This window comes from Urocitellus parryii, chromosome 12, assembly GCF_045843805.1.
Source record: "Urocitellus parryii isolate mUroPar1 chromosome 12, mUroPar1.hap1, whole genome shotgun sequence".
NCBI classification, from domain to species: Eukaryota; Metazoa; Chordata; class Mammalia; order Rodentia; family Sciuridae; genus Urocitellus; species Urocitellus parryii.
In genome coordinates this window covers 83,191,744-83,212,065 of record NC_135542.1, presented here as the reverse complement: position 1 = coordinate 83,212,065, position 20,322 = coordinate 83,191,744, and the positions used below count along the sequence as shown (strand labels likewise).

Here is a 20,322-nt window from a genome sequence, read left to right as displayed (position 1 = left end):
GTACTTGAAGTCAGAGAATTAGAGAGCCAACTTAATCTTAAACCAGGAAATGACTCGTGATTCAAATAAACAACACTTCAGAAGTATAATGGCAACTGGAAACAGTCATAAATAAAACTTGAGGAATATACTAACTAGATTTACAATCAGCTTCTTGGCCGACTTCAGTCCTTCAAACTCAATTATTTGTAACTATTCTCCCTAGAAAAGTTTTTCTTTGAGTTCTATTAATCAATATTATCTTACATCTTCTTTTACCTCTCTGCCCAGGTCTCAGTTTCCATAACTGGGTCTCCCTTTCTTCTCCTACTCCCTGGGTTTCCTAAGATTTTTATCCCCAGACCATTTTTTCCTCAATTATTCCCTCACCAATCTTCTTATTGATGATCCTCAAATATGTGCCCCTCATCCCAACTTTTCTCCCTGAGTTCCAGGCTCACCTTCCCTACCACCTTCTATATCTTTTGCACTTGGATACCTTGCTGAGTACCTCAAACTCAACTTTATGTTTATCCAGAACACCACTCATCATTCAAACTAAATTTTACTTCTTGCTATCCACAGCACTTACATTCTCCTAGTCACCTGGGTTGAAACCTTAGTCACAAAGTTGGTTCTTCCCTGCTTTCCCTACACATTACAACCAAATACCAAAATATTCTAACTGAATCATTACAATTCCATTCACTGCTTTCCATTTCCATTACTAGTACTTTAATTTCTCTAGCATTTGCACTTTCCTGGTCATACAAAAAACATTTTCTCACTAGTCTGTCTAATATTGTACAACAACTTTCTAACCAGTCTACCTACTGCTCTAATCTGGTGGTGCCATAATAGAATTACTGATCCTCATCAAATCACTTCTCTTCCTCATTTGATGGGATTTTCAGGGCCTACTGAAATAAATACAAATTCCTTATCTAGGCATCTTTAAAAGCAAGGCTGAAGTACCTTTTCCAGTAACTAAAACTAATGAAAGTGCTATAAAAATGATCAAAAGCTGCAATTTCCTACTTTTTTGTGACTTCTTGAATAGTGCTTCAAAAACTTTAATTTGCACACAAAACATCTGAAGGGCTTGTTAAAACACAGATTCCTAGGCAAGCTCCCAAAGATGCTGACTCAGTAGGTGTGAGGTAGGGACAATATGCATTTCAAATAAGGATACATTGCCAGTACTGCTTTGAGTAGCTCTGATAAAGATTATATTCCATTTATCTTAATGTTTATAGAAACCGTGTTCCTTGTACTTTTTCCTGCCCCAATACTCTCTGTAATCTACTATATACCCCAAAGTCCATGTGTTCTGAAGATGGCACCAGGCCTAGGTTGGTCTAAAGCCCTCCTAGTGATTAGTTTAAGAAGGAAACACAATATGATTCTGGCCAGTGAGCCACAAGAGTATAAGTTCAAAAAAGGACTTTGGAGAAACAAGTTCCTCATTGAAAAAGAGATACAGGAGGAAAAAAAATAAGAAAAACTCCATATGAATGCTTAATTAATGCTTTCTGATAACAACAACTATAGAATATCAGGCTTTTTAGAACTGGTATAGCACTGAACATGCAGAACTATGCACTAATCAAGTTTTTGGTTTTTTTTTTTTTTTTTTTTTTTTTTTGCTAATCACACATTGCTTACCTTATTTAACATCCAAAACAAAAACTTATTTTAAAAACTGTCACAATTGATACATAAACCAGACTTCCCATTAATAATTCATGCAAACGAATTAGTTCTTAAAAATCTCAAAAAAAAGGGCTGGGTTGTAGCTCAGTGGTTTGATACTCAGCATCACATTTAAAAAAGGCACCAATTTCTTTTAAAAAAATAAAGGTATTATGTCCATATACAACTAAAATATTTTTTAAATCTCAGAAATAAAGAAAATATCACTTTTGGAAAACAGAAGAGATTTGTTAAATAATTATTAAGTTCAATGGGTCAGAAAGTCACAACAAGGGTACTATCACACTCATTTGTTGAGAAGGAAAAGAGGTACAACATAAAACCACCACCAAGGACTAAAGAATTAATTGGTTGCTCTCTAAGTTGATTTATGTGTATTAGCTAAAACTTTTAAGTTTAAAAGGGCTTTAAAGTCAGTGAATCCAATTTCTTATTGTGGGGAAGAAGAAACGGGGGGCCAAAGATGCTGATTTGCCTAAGAACAACAGTGGCAGTGCCAACCTGGAAAGCCCTGTTGCCTGGCGCCTGCTTCTCCTTTTACTGGCAGAAGGTCTCTCCTCTTTACAGTGTGTTTACTACCTCCAGGTGTATGCCACCAAACCTGAATGAAAACTCAACTATGATTAGTACGTGAAGTTATTATGTGACATGAAGTTACCATGTGACATTAATATCACAAATTAGAATAAGCATTCTCTTACTGCATCTTATGTTTGACTTTTCCTTAAATATTTTTTGTTTTCTGAGCAATGAGAAAAAAAATCAAAAAAAGCTTTTCTGCATTTTATAAATATTTTATTACAAAGGCTAAGTATTTTACCATTGGCATAAGTGAATCCAAAATAGTGCATATATCTTTGTTATTCCATTTGCCTATACTCTTTGGAAGTTTTAAAATTCTAAGCAGATGTATAACCCAAATGAAATGCCACATTAGCTTCTGCCAGGGCAGCAACTAGAAAAAACAAACTCAATCACTTTGTCTGCAGGTCGTTGTAGCCAAGGAGCAAGTGAAGCTAGTGTTAAAAAAACACGACCACTAAAATGGTGTTCTAGGGGCTGGAGTTGTGACTCAATGGTAGAGTACTTGCCTAGCGTGTGTTAGGCACTGGGTTCCATTCTTAGCACCGCATATAAATAAATGAATAAAAATAAAGGTCCATCAACATCTAAAATAAAAAATATTAAAAAAATAAAATAGTCTTCTACAATTTGATGACTAGCAAGTGAAAAAGTATACTAAGCACATTATGACTATTTCAGGCCCATGAATATAATGGATTTTTTTGTTTTAAGATAAAAGTGAACTCAAAAAGAAACAGGAAAACTCTCTTGACTTACATAGGAAAAACTAACAAAAAAATCTAGAAATGTTTTGGGGAAAATGAAACATTCTGTTGTTCATGTAAGTTAACTTATTAACATAGCCAACTTCTCCATGGTTCTCAAAAACAATCCTTAATTGTCAAAATGGTTTGGGGGCACAATCAATTTCTTTTGGCAATGACTGAGAAAAATAAACAATGGAACTATTGGCAGAGGCAGAATTTGAGTCCCAGACAATTCTTTACAACAAACTAAAGGAGATGCCTGCATCACCAATCAAGAGTACTGGGAAACAGTTTTTAAATGGAGTATTATTTCCTTTCCATAAAAGGTGCCTAATCAAAAAACAAAGTTTAGTTTTCTTTCAATAGCTTGGGAAGCCAATATCCCAAGAACTTAATAAGTTATTAATAGAAAGATACATGCCCAGTAGAATTTTTGAGATCTAAGAAATATGGTTTCAATTAATAGTCACTATGCCCAGGGCCATTCACCAAATTAGTATGACCAAGATGTCCACAATTCCAACAGTATTACTGCAAGTTCAAAATAAGATATTTCAGGGAGGAAATTATAGGTTATATAAAAAGGGCAACAGTCTTTAGAAAACTTCCAGTGTCTAAAGAATCCAAAGCAATCAAAACGGTAGTAAATAAATCACATTTCTAAGCCCATATTAAATTCCAAACCCTCAAAGAACCTCCCATAAAAGTTTGTGTTTTTTTTAATATTGTTGGAATTTACTCCAATGGTATAAATGCAATGATATAAATACCCTTTTCTCCAATGAAATAAATAATATCAGAATCAACAGCTTATAGAAAGATAGTATAGCTAACTCTCATTTTCAAAGGTGAGAGTTTTAACTTTCAAGTATTGGTTTATATATTAACTTTTCAGTAATTAATAAGTCTTTCTGAGAACTCATAATACCCACATTTCTGCAAAAAGTATCAAATACAACTTGGTAAAAACTGGAAAACTATGGTATCTTGTATTTTTCATCTAGAACATTTTTTAATTAGGCCAACTAAATAGTCCTCACAAAAACTAAGTATCCCATTATTTTAATTAATTATAAAAGTTGCTACAATTCATCTCTGAAGAAAAATAACAGAAAGAATGGTCTCTTAAAGTACTATTGTTTAAAAACAAACAAAAAACTACCAAACACCTCAATGTATCTTCAGAATATAAAAATGGACTTCCAAGAAGTGAACAAGTTACTATTTATTTCTGTGATGTTCCTTGTTATTTTTTTTTCCTTTAGTAGACTTTTACAAATGAAAATCATCCCTCTTATTAGAAGAAAGCTGACTTAGTAAGAACAAGGAAAATTTACCCACAAAGACTACACAGTCCATGATGGAAACAGTTTATAAAGTTTTTATCAGCTCAATGCTTCACTTCAAATTTCTTTTAATTTTACATTTATAACTCTGACTAGGAATTTAACTAAATTCCTTTCTCTAGCAACATAATAAATCCTGAACTACAACTTCAAAAATTGATGGGTATGTCTTAGTCATTACTTTGCTGGTGCTAGTCCTGACTCAAATGCATGCCACAATCCCCCTAAATTAAAAGTATCCTAGTCATTAAAAAATCAGCAATAGGCTAAATTTGGTTTTAGGATTTGAGAAGAACCAGGCCAAGGCCTGACTTCAACAATCAGGCCCCCAAATGCTTCTCAACCTTGTATTCATCTGAGCCCCTTCCAGTTATAATTAGCTCAGTAATCTTCCCTGGATAGCTGCCATCTACCAAGCAGGAATTACCAAAAGAATCACAAAAAGAATTCCAACAAATGGGACAGTTAATAGGCTTTAAATATTTTTTAAGTGACCCAAAGGTACTGAGATGGCTTTCCCTGAAATACAGGAAAGTACCTTAATTTCAGAACAATAAGAGACATTTTACAGAACTTATATAGATAATGGTACTTCAAAATAGTTTTTTAAAATGCCTCTAGTATTACAGTATAATACAATACATTATATGGCATGAGCTAGCTAGACAACATTAATTCCTTCACTATAAGTTTAAAAAAAATGGGGATATAACTCTCAGAACTTTTTAAAAGTAAAATTGCAAATGGCACCCACTAACAAACCTGGCAAAAAGCCACAACTACTGATGACCTCTAGTACCTCTGAATGGCACAAGCTAGAAAAGAGATATTGCTCACATTTAGTTAGAATAACTGGAGGCCCTGCAACAATCCCTGGGACAGAAAAAAATAGGAGCTGGCAGGAAAAGAGTGACTTGAAGACAGAATATACTAACTAGGAATTATTCAGCAGATCCAGTAAAGAAGGGTCTTCCTGTGAGAAAGAACCTTAGGAATCTTAAAAATACAAACTTGGTAAGATGGCCAAAGAATAAAATACTTGGGGCTCTCCTGCCTATCAACATTAAGAAATTTTATTAACTGAACATTTCCAGCTAACAGCTTATGGTCAAAGTGCTTAAGGATAGAAATGTGCAACTTTCCCATAAAGTACATTGCCTGGATTTAGAGGAAAAGATTCAAGCCAAGCACAGCAACTTCATGCTCTATGACATTCAAAAACACATTTACACAACACATAGTTAATAATATTCAGATGAGATAAATTTTTCAATTGCCCACCATAAGGATACACCAGAAATTCCAATACAGTGTACTGCACATAGCACTAAATTTTTGGTTGACTAGATTGAAATAAAACTCTCACCAACTTTAAATGACACTCTCCAAGCTTTACCCTATCCACCTCTACCTAACCCTGCACTTTTTCTTTCTTTCTTTCTAAACATATCAACTCCCAAGTGCCCAGACCTGAACAATGAACTTGGAATAGGAAAATAAAGAGCTGTCACACCTGCAATACTGTTTATTTCTGCTGATGACATGTGGTCATAATTCTGGTAGCAATGCTGATAGGCCATCATCATCTTTTTAGGGAAAAAAGAATTCCCTAGCCAACTAATGTGCCTAGCACATTCGCATAATCAACTCATTTCAGCTTCTCAATAACTCTGAGGCATAGCAATACCCAGTTTGTTTTTGGTGCTGGGGATTGAACCCAGTAACTTGAGCATGCTGAACATGTGCTCTACCACTGAGCTATACTCCAAGCCCAATACTCACTTTTTATGTAGGTAGAAACTAGAGTTCAGAAAAGTTCTGTCAAAGGTCACCTGTTAGTAACAGGACTCAAACCTAAGTCCATACATTTACCTCTTTCTCACCATTTATGTAATCTGAGGTGTTATAAAAGTACAATCAAAAATGTAAGCTAACCTCCTAAGTAGTAATGGGAAGTATTGAGTTGTGTGTTTCTTGTTTATTACCTACAACAAATTCTTCTAGAGCATCCATTACTCATTAGACTATATTCCCCCAAACTATATAAAATTATCTTTGCTGACAGAAAACAAATGTCTAATTACAGAAACAGGCCATTTCTATAGTTTTTAATGTAAGAAGCAACAAAATAAGGTGTTGGAAAGGACAAGGGTTTTAGATACATTCATATGAAAATTTCAGTGCTTCTTACTAACTGTGAACTTTGGACACAACAGGTAACTTTCATCAGCTATAAAGTGGTGATAAAAAAATCTATATCTTAGGGCACTTAAGTTTAGATGAGACAAAATATGCAAGTAGTTAGGGGTGTAACATTAATTCCCCTAAGAAGTTACACACACTTAAGTACCAATAAGCAGAAAGTTTTACACAAAAATCAAAGAATTTGATTTGCTTTTCAAAAATTCAAAACCAAAACTCCCAAACCCTGACACCTGACTACAGATGTGTGAAGACACTGTGCAATTAGCCAATTAGGGTATCATTTATAACAGCAGCAGTTAAACATACAGAAGACTCACACCTGAAGCACAAAATTTAAACAGTAAACAGGAGCACAATCATGTTTTAAAAGTAAATAGGGGTCATTTTTTAAAAAACAAAACTGCCAGTTAAAGGTAACTTACTACCAGGGCTGGGATTGTGGCTCAATGATAGAGCACTCACCTAGCATGTGTGAGGCACTGGAATCAATTCTCAGCACCACATAAAAAATAAAGGTATTGTGTCTATCTACAACTTAAAAAAAATTTTTTTTAACTTTCCTCTTTACTGAAAAATAAATTAATTAATTAAAAATAAAAAGGTGCCAGGTGCGGTGGCACACGATTGTACTCCCAGTGGTTCAGAAGGCTGAGGCAGGAGGACTGCCTAGTTCAAAGCCAGCCTCAGCAAAAACTAGACGCTAAGCAACTCAATGAGACCATATCTCTAAATAAAATACAAAATAGGGCTGGGGATGTGGCTCAGTGGTTGAGTATCCATGAATTCAAACTCCAGTACCCAAAAAATAAAAATTAAAAAATTATTTAAAAAAAAAAGGTAACTACCATATGAGGTAAAAGTGGATGGCAAATAAATACAATGTGGTATCTTGGACTGAATCATAGGAACAGTAACCTGAATGACGCCTACAGTTTAGTTAGTAGTAATGCATGTATGTTAATTTCTTAGTTTAACTGACCAATGTACAACTATTCTATAGATGTAGACAAAATCCAAAATAAAAAGCTTATTTTTATTTTTTTTAAAGAGAGAGAGAGAGAGAGAGAGAGAGAGAGAGAGAGAGAGAGAGAGAGAGAGAGAGAATTTTATTTATTTTTTAGTTCTCGGCGGACACAACATCTTTGTTGGTATGTGGTGCTGAGGATCGAACCCGGGTCGCACGCATGCCAGGCGAGTGCGCTACAGCTTGAGCCACATCTCCAGCCCAAAAAAAAGCTTATTTTTAAAAGGTGGATGACAAAGCAATGACAGATACACACAGCCACTGTTAGGTATTACCACTTGATTTAGAATTTAAGAACAGTTAGCCTTAAGAGCAAAGGTCATTAAAGTATACTGATTTTGCAAGCTATTTTAAAATATATGGAATATCTTGAGTTTAATGATATTCCTTCCTTAAAAAATAATTTTTTAAAATTTCTTTTGTAGTTATAGATGGACAGAATGCCTTTGTTTATTTTTATGTGGTGCTGAGGATTGATCGAACCCAGTGCCTCACACATGCCAGGTAAGCGCTCTGCCAGAGACTTCAGCCCCAGCCTATATTCCTAACTTTTAAAGAGAAGGGACTTGTCTTTTTCCTAGCGTTCTTGCTTAAAACACTGAGTTTACAGTACTGAATATTGTCACTGTTACAAACCAGTAAAAGTTTCTGTTATCTCTGCTTTTCTAATCTCGAATAAGACAATTATTCAATCAGAACATAAAGAAGCATTTTTCACCACATATAAGGTATAACATGAATTTGAAAGTCTAATGATAAGTGACATTTCCGAGTTTAGTGCTGAAGGCAGGCACAGGTCCCATCTGTTTCCATAACACAGATTCTCTTAATCTATTACCCAAAACTGAAAATAAGAGTTAACAAAGTGATGTAGAACTCACTAGGGAATTTTTATTTCCAGGGCCAAATGATGGACATTAGTACCACAACTTTTTAAATAAAGTACATGGACATTTGTTGAGAATCACATTAAGTGACTCTGAACTTTACTAGCTGTGTTCAGCAAGATGGCTGATGCTTTCACCAGCTGGGGTCTGCAAAGAAAGGGTTTACTTGCATACCAGAAGGCAAATCCTATACTACAGATTGGTGAAAGAGGTTTAAAGCAGCATTAAGTTCAACGTGTACACCACACACATATAATCACATGTACAAGTATGCTCAACTCAGCTGATGGGCATTTTCTAACGCTTTAATATACAAGTGATTTAGAGGGCAATTTTCAAATTTCAAAGAAATCTTAATAATCTTTTCTTATTTCAAAGAAGGAAAAAATAAACACAGCAATGCAGCAAAGTCATTTCTCCAGCTGAAATGACCTCCAGCTTCTATGGGCTACTCCGGGTTTCGCAATAAATGAATCTGAGACTCAACCCACGTACACACAAACAGCAGAAGCAAGGAACACTAAAGATTTCTCAAGTCCTGGAAAACACACCTGCTTCCCCCCACCTTCCAAGTTCCCCTTCCCTTCGGCCCCATACATAGTTACCTTGACATCGACCCCCCAAGAGAACGAGGAAGAGAGAACAGCGAACGAAATCCTGTTTTAAATCATTTGCGGTCACAATCCGGGGAGCCAGAGTACTACTAACCTGATTTCAGGGAGGCAGAACTAAACCCAAGAAGGCACCAGGGCATAGTATACGTATCTGAACCGCCAACCCAGCAAACTGCTCAAGGAAGCTCAGATGTCAATTTACCGAAAAGGTTCTGGCAAATGCTATCTCAAATGAACAGTTCCACCCACCAACCTCTCGATTGCTAGTACCCATATTCGACTGAAGCAACCCGGGAGATAAGAAGCAGCATGCCTTACCTTGTACAAATCTCGACATTTTAAGATTTTATTAAAATACTCTGGCTTATATGTATTTTTTTAATTTCTAGAGGAGTCTCGCTATAGGGCAGGTCTCTCTTCCTCCTCCCCTGCTTTTACCAACCGACGTGTTCTTGCTCCTCGAATGTTTGGATACTTAAGGGAGTATTCATTCAAAGCGATTAAAAAAAAAAAAAAAACTAAGAAAACCTTCCCCAATTCCAAAAGACGGAAACTTGGTGCGACGGAGTCTGCCTAGAACTCCTGGCTACACTGCGCTCCTGACACAAACCAGGGCCAGCTGGAGACTCCCGGAAAAGGTAAAAACCACACGAACTTAAATTTCATCAATGAAAGAGGCGGACCCAGAGCAGCTATTTCACCGCCCCTCGGTCCCCACGCCCTCTGGGGCTGGACTGCAGCAGACACCAAGGGCCGCACCCCCGCGGGCCCCCTCCCCAGCGCCACCGTCCAGCCTCTGGCGGGTTCCCTGGAAAACCTTAGCCAACAGTGGCTCCGACCCGAGCAAGGGTCAGGGAGGCGCGTGAGGCCGGCAAACGGGGCTATGCAACCATTTTTACCAGCCCATAAATATCCCGGGACCAGGAGGCGCTGTGAATTCCGCACTCGGACACGCCAAGTGACCCGGGCCTCTCGCTATCCGCCTTCTCGCACGGAGCAGCAAAAGCGGCTTCGGCTTTTTTCCGGGGAGACCGAAGGCTACGCCGTCCCTCCCCCCAGGACACTAAGAGACCCCGGGATAGAGGCGACCTGTGCACCCGCCTGGGACTCCCCGGGGAAGGCCCCCCACCCTTCCTGCATATTCTTATCCCGAATTCGGCCTCGGGGACCACACAGCGGATGAGGAACTGGGTTCTACACCTCTTGGAGAGGGAAACGCACATCCCCCGGGGGTCACCAGAAGTCCAACTCCGCCCCTTCCCCAGCCGCCAGCAAGACCCACCTTCCCGTCTTCCTTCAGCCGCTGGGAAATTGGGGGCGTTTATGGCGCCCCGGGAAGAAGACTCGCAGGCTGAATGTCACCTCTGAGGCACCCTTCTCTCTCCCTCTTTTCCCTCACACATGCACACCTTGAGTCCTTAGCTACCAATCGCAGCCCAGTTGATGACCCCCTTTACCCACCCGACTGCGGGCTCCCGGCACCCAAAGCCCCCACTTTCTCCCAAACACCTCCCCTCCCCCTCCATTCACAGCAGCCCCCCTCAATGCGGAAATGTACCTACCAAGCAGACCGACATGCGCAGCCGCCTGTCGGGAGCTGAGGTTAACGCAGGGCCTGGCCAATGAGACTTGAGGAGGTGGCAGGGGGCGGGGCATTTGCAGCCTGTGCCGCCTGAGGGAGCCCGGCGTGGGCGGGCGCTGTAGCGGGCGCGGGAATCCCGCGCGTGGAAGCCGCGCCTGTAGTAGTGGTAGGGCAAAGGCTATTTGCCCAGTAACGCTTCCTGTCTTCTACGTATACTTCAGCAAAGGAGAGAACGTAAGCACCACAGGATATTTTTTTCAGTTAGTAAAAAATGCCCCTCCCTACCAAGAATTGAAGAAACCTGAGAGGACGGAGCTAGAACTTGCCAAAGCAGCTTCTCAAACCAAGAGCCCTGGTCCTTCTCTTTAGACCCTAAGTCTATTCAACGCGTCTGGTTTGAGAAGGGTGAAGATGCGTTCAGAAATAAGCAGCGGGTTGTGTGTGGCCTAACAAGAGCTGGGCTTTAGGAGTCAAGGCTCCCTCACCAGAATCATCACTATCTCCCTTGCCCCATCCTATCCTTGCGGAGATTTGTGTTGTAAATAGGCCTTTACTTTTCTGATCAATGTGGAAATGGCTCAAGTTATCATCAAAAGAGATGCTTTCCTTTTGGTAGATCCTTGAAGTCCTCAAAGAGAATGTTAAACAATGGAATGTTGACTCTAGCCTGGGGACTGTGGTAGGGAGCTCCAAATCACACCTGGTATTACTAACCCCACCTAGGTGTAATACCCAGCGTGCCTGTCAGTAGGTGTATCTCAGGCTTAACATTTACACTGAATGACGCAAACAACTCTCATAAATTATGACAAATGAATTGTCAGCGGCCTCTCTTAAGTGTCTCCAATAAATCAAGTACTTCCAAAAGAATCTAAGACTTTGGGCAACATTATTCAACAATGGTAAAGTGAGAAATTTTAAATGATTCATTCTCTAAACAAAGGAACTTTATAATTTTTTTTTTTAGTTCCACACATTCATATGGAAATGTTCTTAAAACAACACGAAAGACCAGAGAGCATTGGTACTGTGTTTCTTGTTTTTTTTTAGATTTTTTTTTTAAAGAGAGAGAGGGAGAGAGAAAAAAATTTTTTAATATTTATTTTTTAGTTTTCAGCGGACACAACATCTTTGTTTGTATGTGGTGCTGAGGATCAAACCCGAGCAGCACGCTACCACTTGAGCCACATCCCCAGCCCCAGTACTGTGTTTCTTAATGAGGAATCCAAAAAGAGTACATCCAAAATCTCTCAGTTATAAAACTAATTACCCCCAAATGAGACCAGAGAAGAATCTAAACTACAACTTACTAACAGCATTGGAGACGTCTTACTTAGAATCTCTATGTCTTTTGTTAATAGTACAGAAATTATTCCAGCCCTGAATGAACTGCATTTATCAATTAAGGATCAAATACTAACAAAAATTAAGGGTCCCCCCCCAAGGGTTGCTTAGCCTATTGTCCCCATAAGGGACAATGAAGAGTCTCTTAATATACAAGGTTTACTAAAGAAAGAATGGTCAGTTGTTTTCTACCTTCACTGATGATTAAGGGAAAGGAAATAGTTTTTAATGACAGCAAAAGTGGTTAGTAATTCCCAAGAATGACATCTTGATTTATGAGTGATTATATATCAAGATATAGTACCAAAGGATGTTGTATATTAATGCCTCAAGAAATCTCCAAAAAAGGAGCTATTCATTTTTAGTGTTTAAATCTATAAACACTAAGAGAAGTCGCTCTCTAGAAGCCATATTCCCAAATATTACTTTCAAATAATGTCCTGCCAATGGAATTTCTTTATACAGAGACTTAAATTTAGAACCCTTGAGGTCTTTGTAAAACAGCTTCCCACTCCCACAGAAAACTAATTCTTCAAGACCATGGAGCCATGGCATGCTTAAAGGCAATTGCCTATTTCTCCTCATACAATTCAGCCTGAAAAATTACCTACTCTGGATATGTCTCTCTGTATGTGTTTTTAATTTTTTTTCATATATACTATTATGTAATATCCCTACAGGGTACAGACCTTTGCAGAAACCTTGGGAGGGACAATCTCAAGAAGGATGAAAATGGAAGGCTAGGAAGAAGTATGTGAGCAGGGATAAGGATTTGGAATGAGATGGATTGCAAACTAAAAAGAAACCTGCAAGCCAATTTTTCTCTGGGACCATATGCTACCATCCAAGGATGATATAAATTCTGCCTCTAATTTTCTTCATTCCTTCTTTCTACTTCCCCATAGAAACATGAGAAATTCAGATTGGTTTAACCAGTCTAGTGTCCTGGGATGTAATATAACCTCACCATATCTTTTTCCTTTTCTCTAGATAGGAACATTCTATCAACAACAATAAAACAATATCTGCTGCCATATTTGTGAGCATTCTTTTTTGTGCCTGTTTAGATTTAGTGCTTGACATAGTGGCACACAGCAAGCAATCTATTAGTATATATTGAATGACCATTTTAGTGCCACTAAATCTTTTTAACTCACAGTATTGTATCCTGCTCTTTACTCTCTGGGAACCATAAATAAGATATTTTTGGAGGTAAGGATTTTTAAGTTTCAGTTATTTCCTTCCAGAATTTAAACCTAGTCCAAAGTATAAGAATAGAATAATAACAGCAAATACAATGCCTTGGTGACTTTACAGTAAGTTTTGCTAACTCTCCACCTTTAGCATTATCTAGTAAGAGGTGGTTTAGAAATTGCTAAAATATGAAATAAGTATACAAGTTAGCAATGTGTGTGATCTTTTATTTTTTTCTTAATTACCCTTCCCTATCCCCTCAAGAAAATAAAATAGTACATTATTTTTTTTTTGAGAAAACATGTCATAGACATAAAATTTTCTATGTCATGCCCAAAGTGTTTCGCCAAGAGACCAGGCAACAATTATCTACTGGACTGCTGCCCACACTCAATAAAATCCTAGGCCACCCACATGAAAGAAGCAAAAGGGACTACTGTTTTGTCAGCAGATGCTAGTTACTGACTAGATTTAACAATAGGGCACTCTGCTTGAATCAAAAGGTAACCAAACAGGGCTTACTGTAAAAGATACCAAATTATACCTATGAGATGGACTGCTGATGAACAAGTAATCTAAAAATGAATAGGGTTTCCAAATACTTGAGGAAGAGAAAGACTACATTCTTTCCTGTTGCCAACACCCTGTTGGTAATGAATCAGGAAGTTTGCTGAAACAAGTTTTGAATTTAAATTGTGACATGTCCTTCCATTTGTTCACAGTGTGATTTTTAAATTATATTTGAGAGTTATATAACTTTTATATCAAAACAGTATCAATTATTTCAAACTGAGTTGCTTTTATTTATTTTTTTTTTCAAAGAGAGAGTGAGAGAGGAGAGAGAGAGAGAATTTTTTAATATTCATTTTTTAGTTCTCAATGGACACAACATCTTTGTTGGTATGTGGTGCTGAGGATCGAACCCCGGGCCGCACGCATGCCAGGCAAGCGCGCTACCGCTTGAGCCACTGTTAAGGTCTGTAAATAAGTCAAAAATAACACCTGGTATTTTGCCAGAGAAATGTTAGAGTTCGTAAACAAGTCTGGATGGTGCCTGGCAAAATGTCAGAGGGAGTGGTTTGAGAAGTAACAAAAGTGAGCCATTAAGTGTGGAGATTCCTTATTGGTTGACTGATGTATCTAGTTTATGCTAATTAAGATAAGCTGTGCAAAATGTATAAATAGCTCTGTTGCCCTACAATAAATGGCTCCTATTCCTGCTGCATCAATCTACAGAAGTTATTCGTCGCCCCCCTTTATTCTGCTGCAGCTGGCCTGCGGCAGATGGTGGCCCGTTACGGGGAGCCCCGGGACACTCGGGGGTAAGTGATGAAAAAAAAGCTGCCCGTCCATAGATAGGACGGGAGCAATCCGCTCGTCCCTAGGCAGATAGGGCGAGAAAGGAAAGAGAGAGGAAAAATGGCCATTTTGAGAAAATGGAAAAGATTGATACAGTATGTTTGTGTCTTGTTTTGTCTCAGTGTATTGTATGGTCTTTGTGATGAAAATATTGAAGGGGTGAGAAGTAAATTGATAAGGGAAAGAGGTACCCCAGTGGAACCAAGAATAATTAGGGCATGTGTTGATAAAAGCCCAGGAACTCTAGTCAGAAAGAAAAAGAAAAGGAAAGTTCAGAAGAAAAAGGATTATCAGGAAAAAAGTTGCAACAAAAGGCTATTACTTAATACTTTTCGTTACCGGAGGGTGCGTGAATTGTTGCAGTGGCTGCCACGTGCGGGAGCAGGTCACGGTGCAGCAAGTACTTTCCAAGCGGTGGCAACCGGCCCTTCCACTGCCGAGAGCGCAAATCTAGACCTGACCTGGAGGCACAGTCTCCCAGGCTCTTGCTCCCTGTGCCCAGTAGCAGTTTGAGTCCGGGACACTCCCTGGACTCTCCCCAGGGTCATCTGGGGCTGCCTGGGACGCTACAGCCAGCAGAAGACGCTACCAGCATCCCTGATTTTTGGTCATTTTCAATGCCAATAACTAAGCTACAATGGTTCTCCCACACCTGGAAGCTAATGAGTAATGAGCACTATTAAGGCTTATTTCAAATGTAACAAAACCTTGAGATAATGTACTAAATTGTTCAGAAGGTTGTTTTCTTAGTAGAATGCTACAAGATTTTCTTTAGCCATCAAGAGTTCCTGCCTTCGTCCCAGAGCCAGTGAAAACGAGGGTGGAAGAATTTCCAGTGTTGCTGAGAACCGGAGGAGACTTTGGCTGAAAAAAGGATGAGACTTCGGCTGAAAAGCAGACAAGACTTCGGATCAAGCTAGCTGCCTACAGAACTTACCTGGACTGTGATTTAAGCCAGCTGCCTGCAGAACTTACCTGGACTGTGATTTAAGCTAGCTGCCTGCAGACCTGGACTGTGATTTACCTGGACTGTGAGTTAATCTATTGAGACACTGCTTTACCTGGACTGAGACAACAAACTGTAATCTACAACAAATTGTAACTCAATATCTTTGCAAATGGTGTCATTGCTGGTATAATTTTTCCAAGGGCTTCTTGCATGGAGCCATCAAGTGGCTTGGTATTGTTACATTTTGTATCCTCACTTTCTGTTTGTAGCAGGTTATTTATGGTGTTTCTGTAAAAACCACTATGGTCTTTATTTAAATTAAACAAAAGGGGGAATTGTTAAGGTCTGTAAATAAGTCAAAAATAACACCTGGTATTTTGCCAGAGAAATGTTAGAGTTCGTAAACAAGTCTGGATGGTGCCTGGCAAAATGTCAGAGGGAGTGGTTTGAGAAGTAACAAAAGTGAGCCATTAAGTGTGGAGATTCCTTATTGGTTGACTGATGTATCTAGTTTATGCTAATTAAGATAAGCTGTGCAAAATGTATAAATAGCTCTGTTGCCCTACAATAAATGGCTCCTATTCCTGCTGTATCAACGTACACAAGTTATTCGTCACCCCCCAGCTATTTTGCTGCAGCCGGACTGCGGCAAGCCACATCCCCAGCCCCTGAGTTGCTTTTAAAAAAGGAGTTATTTCATATTACTGATAGCTATCTGAAGAGTTGATAAGCCTTTCTTCTCAGTGGTTTTAAGTCATTAGGCTCAAAAGAATGCAGTTTAACCAAAATACATATTATCTCATTCACATTTATCAATAATTTCCCTCTAGGTTTTCCTTTAAGTGTTGAAGAAGGGGGCTGGGGATGTGGCTCAGGCGGTAGCACGCTCGCCTGGCATTTGTGCTGCCTGGGTTTGATCCTCAGCACCACATACAAACAGAGATGTTGTGCCTGCCGAAAACTAAAAAATGGATATTAAAAAATTCTCTCTCTCTCTCTCTCTCTCTCTCTCTCTCTCTCTCTCTCTCATACTCTCTTAAAAAAAAAAAAAAAAGAGTTGAAGAAGGCAGGCCCTTGCTATGTCTTCTGATGGTTCTGTCCTGCATGTTCTCCAGGGGACAGTGTTGGTGAGAAGTAGTGATGCCATTGTTTTATCTCAGCCATGTGCCACACTATACTTCCAGATCCCCTTCTGATTATAGAGGCAGAGGATTCTTTTACTTCAGTTACTAGGCCAGGAATAAACATAAAAAACATATTATATACTTTTAAATAAGCATGGATCATTATGTGAACACAGTTTAGAAATACAAAAAGAAAACTCAATAAGAAATAACACATATCTTACTAAAGTCCTAAGACAGAACAAATATTCTACTTTACTGTAGTGATATATGTATAGATAATGAGGTTACTTATTATTGACTTTGAAATCCTCATAGATAAGAGCTGTGAAATAGACGAGATTTCAGTTTAATCCTATTTTTTCCTCTTCTTTCAGCTATATTCAAGATTCCCTGTTGTGCTTTCCATCGAATGACTTTTGATAGTTTTCCAAATATCTCTGCCACTGGTCTAGCTTATTAAGTTTCCTGCCACTGGGAAGCAAAGGATAAAGAATTTCTATTTCCTAACTTAGTCTTAGGGAATTCATTTTAAGCATTTTACACCTACCACCATAACTAAATATTACAGAGAAGATTCTCAGTACTGTTCTTTGGATGAAGCTTAGATAATTAAGTAATTATATGTCATTAAATGAGAAATATGATTATAAAATAAAAAGTAACGGTGTTTCCTCTTTAGAATGAAAAAGAAGAAGAGTGTTATATTTAGAGAAAAGACCACAGGAAAAAAATGTGATATATTAACATCAAGTTCTGGTGTCATTTTATATTAAATTTTATTTTTTTAAATTTCACTAGAGGTACATATCTTTTTTTAAAAAAAAATCCAAATACAGTAATACCAAACTGCCCATAATGAAGAGCAGTATTCTCCTGTCCTGTTTGTCTTTATTTCAAACCTATACCCTAGAGGCAACCATTTTTCATCTGATAGTTACTGCTATATTTCTAAATGTTTATATTGCATTATGCTTCTTAAATTACATTTCTTTGGTTTCTTGATTTTAGGCATTATATTTTGACTTCCTATCATAATAGATAAGGACTTAGTTCACACCTCCAGTTTTTCTTTTCTGCATTTCTACTAGTTTTCTAAACTTTTGTAAAGCTATGTTTCCTAACCTTTTCATCATTATGACTCAAAGAATAAATTATAAAATTTATATAGCATATTGGGATAACTTAGAGAGAATTTTTGGACATTTATATTGGGCACATAAAGAATTATTTGCTTTATGGGGGGCTGGGGTTGTGGCTCAGTGGTAGAGCACTTGCCTAGCATGTGTGAGGCACTGGGTTCAATTCTCAGCACTGCATATAAATAAATAAATAAAATAAAGGTCCATCAACATCTAAAAATTTTTTAAAGAATTATTTGCTTTGTAAATGTATATAATGTTATGAAAATAAAAATGAATGCAAAGTAATAAGGAAAATATTAAATTTATATAAAACTCTAAGGTAAAATCTTTTCAAGTATATAAATGGGAAATTTGAACCTGTCTGAAGGAACATAACCCTTTTTAATCTGATTTTATGCTTGAATAGTTAGTTACACGTAGTTTCTGATCAAGTTTTCCAATGATAATCTTTTCAATTTTTTGGTTGTCACTATGGTAGGCTAAATAACAATCTCCAAAGATATCTATTTTCTTTTTTTTTAAGTGACGATAACCTCAACATTTTGTTATTTTTATAACAAAACAAACAATGAAGCTTAGAACTGGATCACTTGGTCCTTTCTCTTCTTATCTCCTCCTAGTTCAAAATGCTTGCATCTCTTAATAGCCAGCATTCTCTTAGATCTGCAGTTAGGCTCAACATACTCAAGCCTCAGCAAAATCTTCTTTGTAGTTTTAGCCTTTTTCCTGAAAATAGCCACTCTGTTTCTTGTCATACTGCCTCTTTCCCTGTGCATACAGAGAATCCTTGCCTTTCTTGTACTGTGTCACTTTATGGGGTTGGTGTTTGCCACATTTCTTACAGAACATCTGGCGGGTCTTAGGAACTTTCACCATGTTTGCGAGAGCATTATTGGCAAGGAAAAAAAGCAAGACATCTATTTTCTAACCACTGGAACTTGTGAATGTCATCCTTTATGGTAGCAGGAATTTTGCAAATGTGATTAGAGATATTCAGATGGAGAAATTATCTTGGACTGTCTGGGTGGACCATAAATGTAACCTCAAGTCACTCATAAAATATTGGCAGAGAAGATTTGAAGACAGGAAGAAGGCAGTGGGATGGTGGAAGCAGGGGGAGAAAAGGCGATGTCATGAAGGGCCATGAGCCAAGGAATGCCAATGTCCTCCCGAAACCAGAGAAGACAGTGGAGTCTCCCTGAGAACCTCCAGAGGTAGCACAACCTTGCAGACATTAGTTTACATCAAGAAAAACCTATTTGGGATTCATAAGAGCATGGGTATATGTTATAAGCCATGCTTGGTCATATTTATATGTAGAAAACTAATATTGCTACCATTCATGAGAAACTTTGCACAAACAGGTGATAAAATTTGCAACCATTCAAAACTGTATGATGGTTGAAATTATATTCAGAGTCCAACAGATCATTCTCTTTCTTTTTAATTGACAGATGCAATGGAGAAATTGAGTGTGATAAGGCAAATGGATTTTTAATCCAGTTGAACTGTTTTCGAGAAAGTACTTTAAAATAATGATGAAGCTTTCATTTGTAAAATATTCATGCATTCTTGGATTAGTCAGACCAAAACTACTTTGGATGCCGTTAAAAGGATATGTCAACTGGAAACAATCAGAAGTATCTGGTGTCAGTGAGGTTAGAGTTTCAGAGCTACCACGGCTCCACCATCCAGGAGGTCCATTGCGGTTGGCAATCTATTGAGCACAGCCAAGGAAGGTATTCTGTTATCTGGACATATGCTCCAGAAACCAGCTCCCAAGCACATTGCTATTCACCTTGGATAAGACGCCTGTGGAACTTTTGGACGTTTTTCATTGTCTATGACACTCTGAAGACTTTGCTCCTCTTTGGTCACCCTCTAAGATGCTCTAGTAAGGGCTTCTAGCAGCTAAAGTAATCCAGGCCAGGTGCTCCCAAATTGTCTGCCCCAAGGCCTAAAAGGATTAATCAGTCTTCACAGCTGTAAAGCCATCAAAAATACTATTAGAAGATTCTGATCCGTATTGCCCTTCCCACCATTAGCTGGGCAGCACACGAGAGAGAAAGAGGGAAAACTTGGAGCAGAGAGTACTGAGTAATTGAGGCAGGTCATTCTCAATTATCTGTGACTTTCATCCAGAGTTTTACCGAGAAAGCATTAGAGGTCAACAAAGTTCTAGCTTTGCACAGATCAGTACAGTAATGAATTAAAATCAGATTATTCAAATAATAGAAATAAACTTATTGAAGATTGGCAGGAGTGGAAGCATCACAGACAAATTTAGAGACTTTCAGCTATTTGATATGTAGGCCTTTCTAAAACCAGCATGGGATGGAGATCAGACACATCCACAAATAGAGTAATAGAATAATGAAAGAGAAAAGGATACAGATAGACCAAAACTTTCTTTAAGCCCGTGTTAGACTAAGTGTGAAGGAATAAATACTAAAATTGCACTGATAATTATTTTAAATTTTTGTATTCATGTAATTTTATATATGTATGTTGACATACATTTGTATG

At 38.0% G+C, this 20,322-nt stretch overlaps 1 protein-coding gene, 1 long non-coding RNA gene and 1 pseudogene across 6 annotated transcripts in view; 1 reads left to right on the top strand and 2 right to left on the bottom strand.

Moving 5' to 3' along the window:
• Positions 1–10,711, bottom strand: part of Ugp2 (UDP-glucose pyrophosphorylase 2) — a 54,465-nt gene extending 43,754 nt beyond the window's left edge. The window contains exon 1 of one of the 5 annotated variants that reach the window (XM_026387187.2): positions 10,662–10,711. Coding sequence is in view for 2 of the 5 variants with exons in the window: in XM_026387188.2 (XP_026242973.1) it covers positions 9,194–9,239 (46 nt within the window). In the remaining 3 variants the exon portion in view is untranslated. The other 4 variants (XM_026387190.2, XM_026387189.2, XM_026387188.2 and 1 more) reach the window with 4 other exon arrangements.
• Positions 10,712–14,448: 3,737 nt separating this feature from the next.
• LOC144249794 (uncharacterized) lies at positions 14,449–15,810 on the top strand. The gene is made up of 2 exons (XR_013342312.1): positions 14,449–14,541; positions 15,354–15,810. It is a non-coding gene; the product is annotated as an uncharacterized LOC144249794 (long non-coding RNA).
• A 2,561-nt stretch (positions 15,811–18,371) lies between these two features.
• On the bottom strand, positions 18,372–18,672 carry LOC113181647 (large ribosomal subunit protein eL42-like; annotated as a pseudogene).
• Positions 18,673–20,322: the final 1,650 nt, after the last annotated feature.